Source organism: Oncorhynchus gorbuscha, linkage group LG05, assembly GCF_021184085.1.
Source record: "Oncorhynchus gorbuscha isolate QuinsamMale2020 ecotype Even-year linkage group LG05, OgorEven_v1.0, whole genome shotgun sequence".
Classification (NCBI taxonomy): domain Eukaryota; kingdom Metazoa; phylum Chordata; class Actinopteri; order Salmoniformes; family Salmonidae; genus Oncorhynchus; species Oncorhynchus gorbuscha.
Window position 1 is genome coordinate 63,308,310 of NC_060177.1, and position 14,244 is coordinate 63,322,553.

Below are 14,244 nucleotides of genomic sequence, written 5' to 3' on the forward strand. Positions count from 1 at the left end.
AGTCACGATATCTCTGTGCATTCATATTGCCAATGACAAAATGCAATTGTGGTCATTGTCTGTAGCTTATTCCTGCCCATATCATAACCCCACCGCCACCATGGGGCACTCTGTTCACAACATTGACATCAACAAACCGCTCGCCTACACGTCGCCATACACATTGTCTGCCATCTACCAAATACAGTTGAAACCTGGATTCATCCATGAAGAGCACACTTTTCCAGCGTGCCAGAGGCCATCAAAGGTGAGCATTTGCCCACTGAAGTCGGTTACGACGCCAAACTGCAGTAAGGTCAAGACCCTAGTGATGACGATGAGCATACAGATGAGCTTCCCTGAGACGGTTTCTGACAGTTTGTGCAGAAATTCTTTGGTTTTGCAAACCCAGTTTCATCAGCTGTCCAGGTGGCTGGTGTCAGATGATCCCGCAGGTGAAAAAGACAGATGTGGAGGTAGTGTGGTTACACATGGTCTGTGTAAGGCATGTTGGATGTACTGCCAAATTCTCTAAAACAACGTTGTAGGTGGCTTATGTTAAAGAAATGATCATTAAATTCTCTGGTAACAGCTCTGGTGGAAATTCCTGCAGTCAGCAAGCCGATTGCACACTCTCTCAACTTGAGACGTCTGTGGCATTGTGTTGTATGACAAAACTGCACATTTTAGAGTGGCACAAGGTGCACCTGTGTAATTATTATGCTGCTTCGTCAGCATCTTGATATACCACACCTGTCAGGTGGATGGATTATATTGGCAAAGGACAAATGGTCCATAACAGGGATGTAAACACATTTTTGCACAAAATCTGAGCGAAATAAACTTTTTGTGCATTTGGAAATTTCTGTGATCTTTTATTTTAGCTCATGAAACGTGGGACCAACACTTCCTACACGAACCACCATCCATTTGGGAATTCAATTTCAATCAGGGTTATATAGCATCACAGAATCTACAGTGTGACTGTCAACATAATCATTAGAAACAACCCTGGTTAAACCCCAGGTGGAACTGATTTTTTCCAAGGCTACTTCATTTAGATCAATAAATAACTTAATTTCTCACTGAATAGCAATCAATCTGTTGAGCTCAAATAAAAGCAGATACATTAACATGAGAATATTTTTCATGAGATAATTCAATTCAAAGGGCTGGTACGGGAGGACCATAAATAATGGGCAATAGGTGCCAGTGGATATGGTTCAGCCGCCATAAGTCTGTCCAGAAGTCTTTGGAGCAGGTTTATTCCAGATATAATGGTCCATTAAGTATCACAAGTAAATGTAATTGCTAAAATGTACTTAAGTATCAAAAGTAAAAGTATAAATAATTTCAAAATCATTATATTAAGCAAACCAGATGGGCACCATTTGAATTTATTTTTTTATTTACAGATATCCAGGGTCTCACTCCAACACTCAGACATATACAAATGACGCATGTGTTTAGTGAGTCCGCCAGATCAGAGACTGTAGGAATGACCAGGTGTCATGTTTGTCATTTATTGTCATGTCTTGTCCCTGTGCTCCCCATGCTATTCGTTTCCCTCTGCTGGTCTTGTTTGGTTCTATCCCTCTCTCTCCCCCTCCCCCCTTTCACTCTCTCGCTCTCTCTTCTCTCTGTCGTTCCGTTCCTGCTCCCAGCTGTTCCTATTCCCCTAATCATCATTTAGCCTTCCCACACCTGTTCCCGATCCTTTCCCCTGATTAGACTCCCTATTTATTCCTTTGTGTTCCGTTCCTGTGCCGTCGGTTCCTTGTTTTGTATTCCATGCTGTAATTGCGTTTCGCCCTGTCCTGTCGTGTTTTTGCCGTGATTGTGTATCACCCTGTCCTGTCGTGTTTTGTGCCTTCTTCAGACGCTGCGTGTGAGCAGGTGTCTCTGTTGACTACGGCCTGCGCCTACCCGAAGCGACCTGCAGTCTGTGGCCGCTTCTCCAGTTGTTTTCCCCTCTACTGTCTAGAGGATTTCAGTTATTCGGTTTTTGAGCATTAATAAACTCTGTTTCTGTTAAGTCGCGTTTGGGTCCTCCTTCATCTGCATATCAGAAGGAACCGACCAAAGAATGGACCCAGCGACTTCAGACGCTCGTTACACTGCCGTCGAGATCCAAGGAGCCATGCTCGGCAGACACGAGCAGGAATTGTCTGCTGCTCGTCATGCCGTGGAGAACCTGGCCGCTCAGGTTTCCGACCTCTCTGGACAGTTCCAGAGTCTACGTCTCGTGCCACCTGTTACTCCCTGGCCTGCCGAGCCTCCTGAACCCAGGGTTAATAACCCACCTTGCTACTCCGGGCAGCCCACTGAGTGCCGCTCCTTTCTCACGCAGTGTGAGATTGTGTTCTCTCTCCAACCCCACACATACTCTAGAGAGAGAGCTCGGGTTGCTTTCGTCATTTCACTCCTTACTGGCCGGGCTCGAGAATGGGGCACAGCTATCTGGGAGGCAAGGGCTGATTGCTCTAACAGATTCCAGAACTTTAAGGAGGAGATGATTCGGGTTTTTGACCGTTCAGTTTTTGGTGAGGAGGCTTCTAGGGCCCTGGCTTCCTTATGCCAAGGTGAACGGTCCATAACGGATTATTCCATTGAGTTTCGCACTCTTGCTGCCTCTAGTGAGTGGAACGAGCCGGCGCTGCTCGCTCGTTTTCTGGAGGGACTCCACGCAGTGGTTAAGGATGAGATTCTCTCCCGGGAGGTTCCTTCAGATGTGGACTCCTTGATTGCTCTCGCCATCCGCATAGAACGACGGGTAGATCTTCGTCACCGGGCTCGTGGAAGAGAGCTCGCATCAACGGTGTTTCCCTGCTCCGCATCGCAACCATCTCCCTCTGGCTTTGAGACTGAGCCCATGCAGCTGGGAGGGATTCGCATCTCGAATAAGGAGAGGGAACAGAGGATCACCAACCGCCTGTGCCTCTATTGCGGAGTTGCTGGACATTTTGTTATTTCATGTCCAGTAAGAGGCCAGAGCCCATCAGTAAGCGGAGGGCTACTGGTGAGCGCTACTACTCAGGTCCCTTCATCTAGATCTTGTACTACTATGTCGGTCCATCTACGCTGGACCGGTTCGGGTGCTACATGCAGTGCTTTGATTGACTCTGGGGCTGAGGGTTGTTTCATGGACGAAGCATGGGCTCGGAAACATAACATTCCTTTCAGACCGTTAGACAGGCCTACGCCCATGTTTGCCTTAGATGGTAGTCATCTTCCCAGTATCAAATTTGAGACACTACCTTTAACTCTCACAGTATCTGGTAACCACAGTGAGACTATGTCTTTTTTGATTTTCCGTTCACCGTTTACACCTGTTGTTTTGGGTCACCCCTGGCTTGTATGTCATAATCCTTCTATTAATTGGTCTAGTAATTCTATCCTATCCTGGAACGTTTCTTGTCATGTGAAGTGTTTAATGTCTGCCATCCCTCCCATTTCTTCTGTCCCTACTTCTCAGGAGGAACCTGGCGATTTGACAGGAGTGCCGGAGGAATATCATGATCTGCGCACGGTCTTCAGTCGGTCCCGAGCCAACTCCCTTCCTCCTCACCGGTCGTATGATTGTAGTATTGATCTCCTTCCGGGGACCACTCCTCCTCGAGGTAGACTATACTCTCTGTCGGCTCCCGAACGTAAGGCTCTCGAGGATTATTTGTCTGTGTCTCTTGACGCCGGTACCATAGTGCCTTCTTCCTCTCCGGCCGGGGCGGGGTTCTTTTTGTTAAGAAGAAGGACGGTACTCTGCGCCCCTGCGTGGATTATCGAGGGCTGAATGACATAACGGTTAAGAATCGTTATCCGCTTCCCCTTATGTCATCAGCCTTCGAGATTCTGCAGGGAGCCAGGTGCTTTACTAAGTTGGACCTTCGTAACGCTTACCATCTCGTGCGCATCAGAGAGGGGGACGAGTGGAAAACGGCGTTTAATACTCCGTTAGGGCATTTTGAGTACCGGGTTCTGCCGTTCGGTCTCGCCAATGCGCCAGCTGTTTTTCAGGCATTAGTTAATGATGTTCTGAGAGACATGCTAAACATTTTTGTTTTTGTCTATCTTGACGATATCCTGATTTTTTCTCCGTCACTCGAGATTCATGTTCAGCACGTTCGACGTGTTCTACAGCGCCTTTTAGAGAATTGTCTCTACGTAAAGGCTGAGAAGTGCTCTTTTCATGTCTCCTCCGTTACTTTTCTCGGTTCCGTTATTTCCGCTGAAGGCATTCAGATGGATTCCGCTAAGGTCCAAGCTGTCAGTGATTGGCCCGTTCCAAGGTCACGTGTCGAGTTGCAGCGCTTCTTAGGTTTCGCTAATTTCTATCGGCGTTTCATTCGTAATTTCGGTCAAGTTGCTGCCCCTCTCACAGCTCTTACTTCTGTCAAGACGTGTTTTAAGTGGTCCGGTTCCGCCCAGGGAGCTTTTGATCTTCTAAAAGAACGTTTTACGTCCGCTCCTATCCTCGTTACTCCTGACGTCACTAGACAATTCATTGTCGAGGTTGACGCTTCAGAGGTAGGCGTGGGAGCCATTCTATCCCAGCGCTCCCAGTCTGACGATAAGGTTCATCCTTGCGCTTATTTTTCTCATCGCCTGTCCCCATCTGAGCGCAACTATGATGTGGGTAACCGTGAACTGCTCGCCATCCGCTTAGCCCTAGGCGAATGGCGACAGTGGTTGGAGGGGCGACCGTTCCTTTGTCGTTTGGACAGACCATAAGAACCTTGAGTACATCCGTTCTGCCAAACGACTTAATGCCCGTCAAGCTCGTTGGGCGTTGTTTTTCGCTCGTTTCGAGTTTGTGATTTCTTACCGTCCGGGTAGCAAGAACACCAAGCCTGATGCCTTATCCCGTCTGTTTAGTTCTTCTGTGGCTTCTACTGATCCCGAGGGGATTCTTCCTTATGGGCGTGTTGTCGGGTTAACAGTCTGGGGAATTGAAAGACAGGTTAAGCAAGCACTCACGCACACTGCGTCGCCGCGCGCTTGTCCTAGTAACCTCCTTTTCGTTCCTGTTTCCACTCGTCTGGCTGTTCTTCAGTGGGCTCACTCTGCCAAGTTAGCGGGTCATCCCGGTGTTCGAGGCACTCTTGCGTCTATTCGCCAGCGCTTTTGGTGGCCGACTCAGGAGCGTGACACGCGCCGTTTCGTGGCTGCCTGTTCGGACTGCGCGCAGACTAAGTCGGGTAACTCTCCTCCTGCCGGTCGTCTCAGACCGCTCCCATTCCTTCTCGACCATGGTCTCACATTGCCTTAGACTTCATTACCGGTCTGCCTTTGTCTGCGGGGAAGACTGTGATTCTGACGGTTGTCGATAGGTTCTCTAAGGCGGCACATTTCATTCCCCTCGCTAAACTTCCTTCCGCTAAGGAGACGGCACAAATCATTATTGAGAATGTATTCAGAATTCATGGCCTCCCGTTAGACGCCGTTTCAGACAGAGGTCCGCAATTCACGTCACAGTTTTGGAGGGAGTTCTGTCGTTTGATTGGTGCGTCCGTCAGTCTCTCTTCCGGGTTTCATCCCCAGTCTAACGGTCAAGCAGAGAGGGCCAATCAGACGATTGGTCGCATACTACGCAGCCTTTCTTTCAGGAACCCTGCGTCTTGGGCAGAACAGCTCCCCTGGGCAGAATACGCTCACAATTCGCTTCCTTCGTCTGCTACCGGGTTATCTCCGTTTCAGAGTAGTCTGGGTTACCAGCCTCCTCTGTTCTCATCCCAGCTTGCCGAGTCCAGCGTTCCCTCCGCTCAAGCGTTTGTCCAACGTTGTGAGCGCACCTGGAGGAGGGTGAGGTCTGCACTTTGCCGTTACAGGGCACAGACGGTGAGAGCCGCCAATAAACGCAGGATTAAGAGTCCAAGGTATTGTTGCGGCCAGAGAGTGTGGCTTTCCACTCGCAACCTTCCTCTTACGACAGCTTCTCGTAAGTTGACTCCGCGGTTCATTGGTCCGTTCCGTGTCTCCCAGGTCGTCAATCCTGTCGCTGTGCGACTGCTTCTTCCGCGACATCTTCGTCGCGTCCATCCTGTCTTCCATGTCTCCTGTGTTAAGCCCTTTCTTCGCACCCCCGTTCGTCTTCCCTCCCCCTCCCGTCCTTGTCGAGAGCGCACCTATTTACAAAGTACATAAAATTATGGACATGCGTTCTCGGGGACGGGGTCACCAATACCTAGTGGATTGGGAGGGTTACGGTCCTGAGGAGAGGAGTTGGGTTCCGTCTCGGGACGTGCTGGACCGTTCGCTCATCGATGATTTCCTCCGTTGCCGCCAGGATTCCTCCTCGAGTGCGCCAGGAGGCGCTCGGTGAGTGGGGGGTACTGTCATGTTTGTCATTTATTGTCATGTCTTGTCCCTGTGCTCCCCATGCTATTCGTTTCCCTCTGCTGGTCTTGTTTGGTTCTATCCCTCTCTCTCCCCCTCCCCCTTTCACTCTCTCGCTCTCTCTTCTCTCTGTCGTTCCGTTCCTGCTCCCAGCTGTTCCTATTCCCCTAATCATCATTTAGCCTTCCCACACCTGTTCCCGATCCTTTCCCCTGATTAGACTCCCTATTTATTCCTTTGTGTTCCGTTCCTGTGCCGTCGGTTCCTTGTTTTGTATTCCATGCTGTAATTGCGTTTCGCCCTGTCCTGTCGTGTTTTTGCCGTGATTGTGTATCACCCTGTCCTGTCGTGTTTTGTGCCTTCTTCAGACGCTGCGTGTGAGCAGGTGTCTCTGTTGACTACGGCCTGCGCCTACCCGAAGCGACCTGCAGTCTGTGGCCGCTTCTCCAGTTGTTTTCCCCTCTACTGTCTAGAGGATTTCAGTTATTCGGTTTTTGAGCATTAATAAACTCTGTTTCTGTTAAGTCGCGTTTGGGTCCTCCTTCATCTGCATAACACCAGGGATGTTCTCCTGATAAGGGTGTGAATTTGACCATTTTCCTGTCCTGCTAAGCATTCAAAATGTAACGAATACTTTTGGGTGTCAGAGAAAATGTATGGAGTAAATAGAACATTTATTTTCTTTCGGAATGTAGTGAAGCAGTGTGCCTCCCGAGTGTTGCAGTGGTCTAAGGCTAGACTAGAGATCCTGGTTCAAGTTCAGGCTCGCACCGCTTTCGACTTTCACCTTTCCTGAGTCCGTACAGGAGTTGCAGCAATGGGACAAGACTGTAACTACCAATTGGATACCATGAAATTGGGGAGAAAGAGGGGATAAAATACACATACCAAAAAGAAAACAACTTAAGTAGTATTTTAAAGTATTTTTACTTATGTACTTTACACCACTGATGTTATATCTAGTGTATGAGACAAGGCTTTGTATTTGAACACACGCACACACATAGTCAAGCCGTAGGAAAACTTAGGGATGCTCACTCTGACATAGAGGGGCAGTGAATTGGAATAGCTAAGCCGTGATTGGCTGAGAAAGTTGGGTGACTTGTAGGTACCACTATGGTGAAAATAAGGGATGTTGGGCAACAAACTACTAGAAAAGGGGTGTTGAAACAGCCTTTTTAACATCAAAAGGTGCATTTATCCACAATGGATGCTTGGGAAATGTCACTTTGTAATAAGAGTGTCAATAAGGATAAGCATAATAATAATGACCATATCTTATTTCAATTAAAATCAAGAGGTTGCTGTGCTTTGAAATATGCAATTGATATTGTTGCAGTAAAAGAACATGGGTTGCTTTTGGAATGGAATGCTGATCTTATCCTGAATTGCTAGCTCCCAAGACGTGAAATTCATCAAATTCAATTGCTCTCAGGAGCAATGTTGTAGCCTTGGGCTGAACATCCCTGTAACTTATATTTCCCTCACTAACTTTAAACATCAGCTATCTGAGCAGCTAACCGATCGCTGCAGCTGTAAATAGCCCACCCAATCTACCTACCTCATCCCCAAATGGTTTTTATTTACTTTTCTGCTCTTTTGCATACCAGTATTCCTACTTGCATATCATCATCTGCTCATCTATCACTCCAGTGTTAATTCTCTAAATTGTGATTGTGAAAGAAGAAATGCTGTATATCCATTGTGTATGTGCTACCCAGCAGGATTATATCCTTTAAGTATCTTCTCATTTAAATGTCTTATGTTATATTCTGATGGCAAGTCATTGACGCGGTTATTGTCACGGAAATGTACCGCCTGTGGAAGGCCTTGTCTTTGCTCTGGGGGTTGAGATGATTTACTGTATATCATGAGGCCTTTTGATAATAACACATTTCAGCATTCCTCCATGCTGCTTGCTTGATGATACGCTGTTAATGCATCCTTAGTTATAATTGCTAGTACTCAAGTAGACAGAGATATACTGTACATCTGCATGTTTTTCAGTCACCGCATCTTGAACCTCTCACATCATTCTCCTCTGTTTTGCAATAGTCTACTCTAAGAAATGGATTTTAGTGCTTACACAAGCACTTTAAGAGCCAAAACAAACATGAATGAATACTGCAATGATAGCCAAGGCTAAGTTTTGTTTTGAACAATTTCAAATATATTGGCGTATCTACTCACTCTCTTATATTTCAATTTATATTGTGTATGCACCAAAGTGGAAACCATTGAACCTGATATTATAGAAAGCAAAGATTATATTACATTTTAATATTGTTTTACTGCAGCCAGCAGTTTTCAGAACAGGAGTTAACATGGTTGCAAAGACAAGTCCTTTATTTCTCCTAGGGTTATTAAATAGCTGCATTCGCATTTGGGAAATCAGCTTGGTGAAGGATTTAATCTTTTGATTGTTGTGTTCTCTTTCAGACGGCAAAAAGACTGCAATCAATGTTCCAGCCATTACCAAGAGTACCGGTATGATTAAAACCACTGCAAACTCAAACATACAATAAAGACATCAGACAATATATTGAAGTGGAAGGGAAACATACGAATACATTTGGATCCCAGTCTAAAAAAAACAAGTTTGGACTTCTAGCATGGAGGTGTCCCATGTGAACAATAGCAGTCATCACACCTGGTGGAAAGAGATGCCTTGGGGCGACACAGACGAGTGCACCTCCTTCTGGAGTGGCACCACCTTCCTGATAGTTGCCTACAGCGCACTGGTCGCGGTTGGCCTTATCGGTAACACCTGCCTGGTGTTTGTCATCACACGGCAGAAGGAGATGCGGAATGTCACCAACATCTTCATCGCCAACCTGTCCATCTCTGACATCCTCATGTGCATTGTGTGCCTGCCTGTAACCATCATCTACACCCTGATGGACCGCTGGATCCTGGGGGAGGCACTCTGTAAGGTCACACCCTTTGTCCAGTGCATCTCTGTCACGGTTTCCATCTTCACCCTTGTCCTCATAGCCATGGAGCGCCACCAACTCATCATCCACCCCACTGGATGGAAGCCCATGGTGCGCCACTCCTACCTGGCTGTAGCCATCACCTGGTTAGTGGCCTGCTTCATCTCTCTTCCTTTCCTCTTCTTCAACATCCTCGACAACAGTCCTTTCCAGAACATGAGCCTCCCGTTCAATCTCTACACTGACCACTTCATCTGTATGGAGCGATGGCCCTCAGAGCACAACCGACTGGCCTACACCACCTCCCTGCTGCTCTTCCAGTACTGCCTTCCCCTCATCCTCATCCTGGTCTGCTACCTGCGCATCTTCCTGCGTCTCCGACAGAGAAAATACATGGTGGAGCGAGCCAGGGACAACTGTCAGAAGAAAGCCAAGGGGTCAAAGAGGATCAATGCCATGTTGGCCTCCATTGTGGTAGTGTTTGCCCTCTGCTGGCTCCCGCTCAACATCTTCAATACCTTGTTTGACTGGAACCACCAGGCCATCCCATCCTGCCAGCATGACATAATCTTCTCTGCCTGCCACCTCACAGCCATGGCCTCTACCTGTGTCAATCCCATAATCTACGGCTTTCTCAACAGTAACTTCCAGAAAGAGCTAAAATCTACCCTATACCACTGCCGATGCTGGGGGTCACCAGAGAGTTATGAGAGCTTCCCTCTTTCTGTTGTCAGCACAGAGGTCACTAAGGGGTCAACCTTGAGCAAAGGATCAATGAGCATGAATGTACAGTCCTGACCCATTCAGAAAAGGAGAGAGAAAGTATAGAACTTCAATCCCCATTGTCTTAACCATTCATTGAAGGTTGACTTGTTGAGCTTAATGCTGGAGCAAGGGTTGACATGGCTGGAGTTGTTCAAATTAGTCACAGGGGATTGTTTTGTGTCTTAACAATCAATGGTTGGTCTCTTCGGTGGGCATGGAGAGAAATGGAAAAGTAAGAACACTGTGACCTAAAATAGATTTTACAGTGTCCTCAATTAGATACAGTGCATTCAGAAAGTATTAACAAAACATGGCCAGTGATTAAACAAATCTAATCCATTTTAAAATTCAGGCTGTAAAACAACAAAACGTGGAAAAAGTCAAGGAGTGTGGTGTTACAGCCTGAATTTTAAATGGATTAAATGTAGATTTTTTTTGGTCACTGGCCTACTCCATAATATGAAAGTAGAATGATGTTTTTTCAAAATGTTTACAAATTCATTAAAAATGAAAAGATGAAATTCCTTGAGTCAATAAATATTCAATCCCTTTGTTATGGCAATCCAAAATAGGAGTGAAAAGAGTAAACAATTGCTTAACAAGTAATATAAAGTGTTTAACATGTTTTTAATGACTTCAAACCTACAGGTGTCCTTCCTAACTAATTTGCCAGAGAGGAAGGAAACCGCTCAGGGATTTCACCATGAGTCCAATTATGACTTTAAAACAGTTAGAGTTTAATGGCTGAAAACTGAGGATGGAACAACAACATTATAGTTACTCCACAATTCTGACCTAATTGAAAAGAAGGAAGCCTGTACAGAAAGAAAAACAATCCAACACATGCATCCTGTTTGTAACAAGGAACTAAAGTAATACTGCAAAAATTGTGGCAAAGCAATTAACTTTTTGTCCTGAATACAAAGTGTTGTATTGGTTTGGATTTGACCCAAACATATTACTGAGTACCACTCTCCATATTTGTAAGCATAGTGGTGGCTGCATCATGTTATTGGTATGCTTATAATCGTTAAGGACTGGGGAGTATTTCAGGATAAAAAATAAACTGAATGGAGCTAAGCACAGGCAAAATCATGGAGGAAAACCTGCTTCAGTCTGCTTTCCACCAGACAATGGGAGACTCATTCACCATTCAGCAGGACAATAACCTAAAACACAAGGCCAAATTTACACTGGAGTTACTTACCAAGACGACAGTAAATGTTCCAGAGTGGCCGAGTTACAGTTTTGACCTAAATCTGCTTGAAAACGTATGGCAAGACCTACAAATGGTTGTCTAGCAATGATCATCAACCAATTTGACAGAGCATGAAGAATTTTGAAAAGAATAACGGGCAAATGTTGCACAATCCAGGTGTGGAAAGCTATTTGAGTCTTACCCAGAAAGACACTGTATTCTGTATTTCATTTTCAATAAAATCACTTTGTCATTATTGGGTATTATGTTTAGATGGGTGAGATTTACATTTTTTTATTCCATTTTGAATTCAGGCTGTAATACAAAAAAATGTGGAGTAAGTCAAGGGGTATGAATACTTTCTGATGGCACTGTGTTTATACAATTTAGAGCACGTGTCAAACTCATTCCGTGGAGGGCTGAGTGTCTGCAGGTTTTCGCTCCTCCCTTGTACTTGATTGATTAATTAAGGTCATTAATTAGTAAGGAACTCCAGTCTGCTGGTTGTCTAGGGCTTAATTGAATGGAAAAAAAGAAAAAACAGCAGACACTAGGCCCTCCATTGAATGAGTTTGACACCCCTGCCTTAGAGGAAGTCAATGAGTTTATGAAGGTGCAAAGGTCTTCTCCAGTGCAAACACTGTGGAGTAAAAGATGTGGATTTACACCAACATATTTCAATGTATTATTTAGGTCTCTATAGAATATGTAAAGTTGGGAGGGGGTCGTGGGGGATTGTTTTTGGCATAAAAAAAAATATGAGTACATAATATTGTATGGAACTTTATTTAGAAACACAGTATTTTATTTGTTGTCTAAAGTTTGATAAGAGAGAGGGAAATCTAATGAATTGAAGGTGATTTGTTGATGTAAAAATCTACATCAACAAATCACATTTTGGCAAATAAAATGTGCCCTGTGAAAAACGTCTGAATACCAGAGCTATAGTGTAACCAGATGTGTTGAAATATTTAAACTTGCGTTGCAGCACATTATAATTTAAGGAATTCTAGGGGTCCACTCACAAAGCCATCCCACTGGGTACAGACATCAGTTCAATGTCTAGTTTTGACTTACATTTTGTTGAGTTGTCAACTAACGTGAATTCAATGTGAAATCAACAAAACAAATCACCATGTCATTGGATTTAGGTAAAAAATTGGTTGAATAATTTACTAAATGCTCTTACGTTGATGACCTTTTAAAATTCCACGCAAATTTTCCACGTTGATTCAATGTCATCACAGATTTTGGGGGGTTGAAATTATGTGGAAACAACATTGATTCCATCAGTTTGTGCCCAGTAGGATGTTAGAATAATGTGTCATTTTGAGATTGTGCTTTTTCTCAATGTTTTTACAGAATTTGCTTTCATTATCCAGCTCACACTATCCTTCCAGCCCTCCTTGTGTAATTCCTTCCCTCATTCCGAGACTCATGGAATATGCATGTTAAGTAAGGGATGCCAAGTGCCAACCACTTCCAATGGTTAATTTGTGATATTGATGAGGGTTTAATAGGATAGTTTTCCAAAATAATTTGTCAATGATTTCCTTCATAGATATGAATAATGTGATCTTTACAATGGCAAATGATTTGGCTAAGATCACATCATGTCAATGAAGTCTTCAGAATTGGTTTGTAAACATACCAATGTAACAGAACAGAGTTATAGAATTTCAACAAGGAAAGACTGACAAGGACTGACATTGAGAACTACTGATTTAAAGCAGAGTGCCCGTCACGGACATTCTACCCACTAAGGTTTACTGCTAAATATATTACTGTCTAAGCAGCTGACTTTGATAATAAAATGTGCTATCCAACAACCATATATCAAGCACCATATAACAAAAGAAAGAGAGCAGTAAATTAATACACTGTACTTTACGAATGCAGCACATGGAACAATATCCTACTGTATATCCTTGCTCTCTCACTGAGGTCCACTGAGTCTTTGTATGCACAGTAATATACCTAGTGCCATGTTTAGATGCATTGTCTGCATTGAACTCGATATGTCTCTTGCATTGCCATGTGGGACAATTGGTTTATAATATTAATTTGGAATCAATCATTCAGCATTTCCATCTGTTCTCCCTCTAATCTACTCTCGTAAACAGATTTTCATCCATTACCTTTCGGCAGTTGCAAGAATGTTTATTCAAACTGGAACTCATTCATGAATGTGTGCAATATTTAGTTATTACTAGATTTGCAGGGTAAAATGAAGTCCAGTTTGCCATATACAGTAGTGCAAATATCAGGCCATATTTTGTCTAAACATTTGTAAAATAGCTGCGTTTCTGTTTTCCTATTATGAAAACATTTCAATTTAAATATATGGCTCTTAGCCCCTGCATAATGTTATCCAATGTGCAAAGAACGTTCTCTGTCTACTGCCTAGTTAGCAATGAGCTTTTAGAAGCAAGATGAAGTGTTCTACATTATCTGTATTCCTTTCTACAGCGATAATCTTTTACAATGAAAAGTTACAATACCAATAGATGTTACAGTAGCTATACAAAAGTTCAATAAAATGTTAATAAAAAAGTTATATTGTATTGCATTTCATGAGTTTTCCATTCTCCAGGTGCTCTTAGATATAACAAAGTAATGTTAAATGTTTATTAGCACTCTTATTTTTCCAAGGTATTTCACCATGATTTAGAGTGTGAATCATTTACAAAATAAAGCTCCTTTACCAAATACAGGTTTTACAGCAGTTTAGTCAATTATATCCACATCCCAGAGAGAGAGAGAGTGGTTGTGCTTAACTGTCCCACATAAAAAAATACTTCAGTTTACTATAGTACTTACTAGGAAATTCTATACTCCACATTGAGGGATACTACTATCATGTAGTGCTTACTATAGACTGTTTGTAGTATACAGTAGAATACTACACCCTGTAGTATCCCCCTCAATCATGAAGTGCTTACTATAGAATGATTTAGTATACTACAGTCTCTCTTGATAATGTAGTGCTTACTTTATAATGTTTTATATTTACAGGAGCATTTAGGGTTAGGTGCC

General features: G+C 43.9%; 1 protein-coding gene across 2 annotated transcripts in view; it reads left to right on the plus strand.

Annotated features, from left to right (window-relative positions):
• The window catches only part of LOC124035205 (neuropeptide Y receptor type 1-like), a 31,020-nt gene extending 20,252 nt beyond the window's left edge, over positions 1–10,768 (plus strand). For both annotated transcript variants that reach the window (XM_046348635.1, XM_046348634.1), the window contains exon 2: positions 8,752–10,768. In XM_046348635.1, the coding sequence (XP_046204591.1) occupies positions 8,925–10,043 (1,119 nt within the window). In that variant the 5' untranslated portion in view covers positions 8,752–8,924 and the 3' untranslated portion in view covers positions 10,044–10,768. The remainder of the gene's footprint in view (positions 1–8,751) is intronic.
• The last annotated feature ends 3,476 nt before the right edge of the window (positions 10,769–14,244 follow it).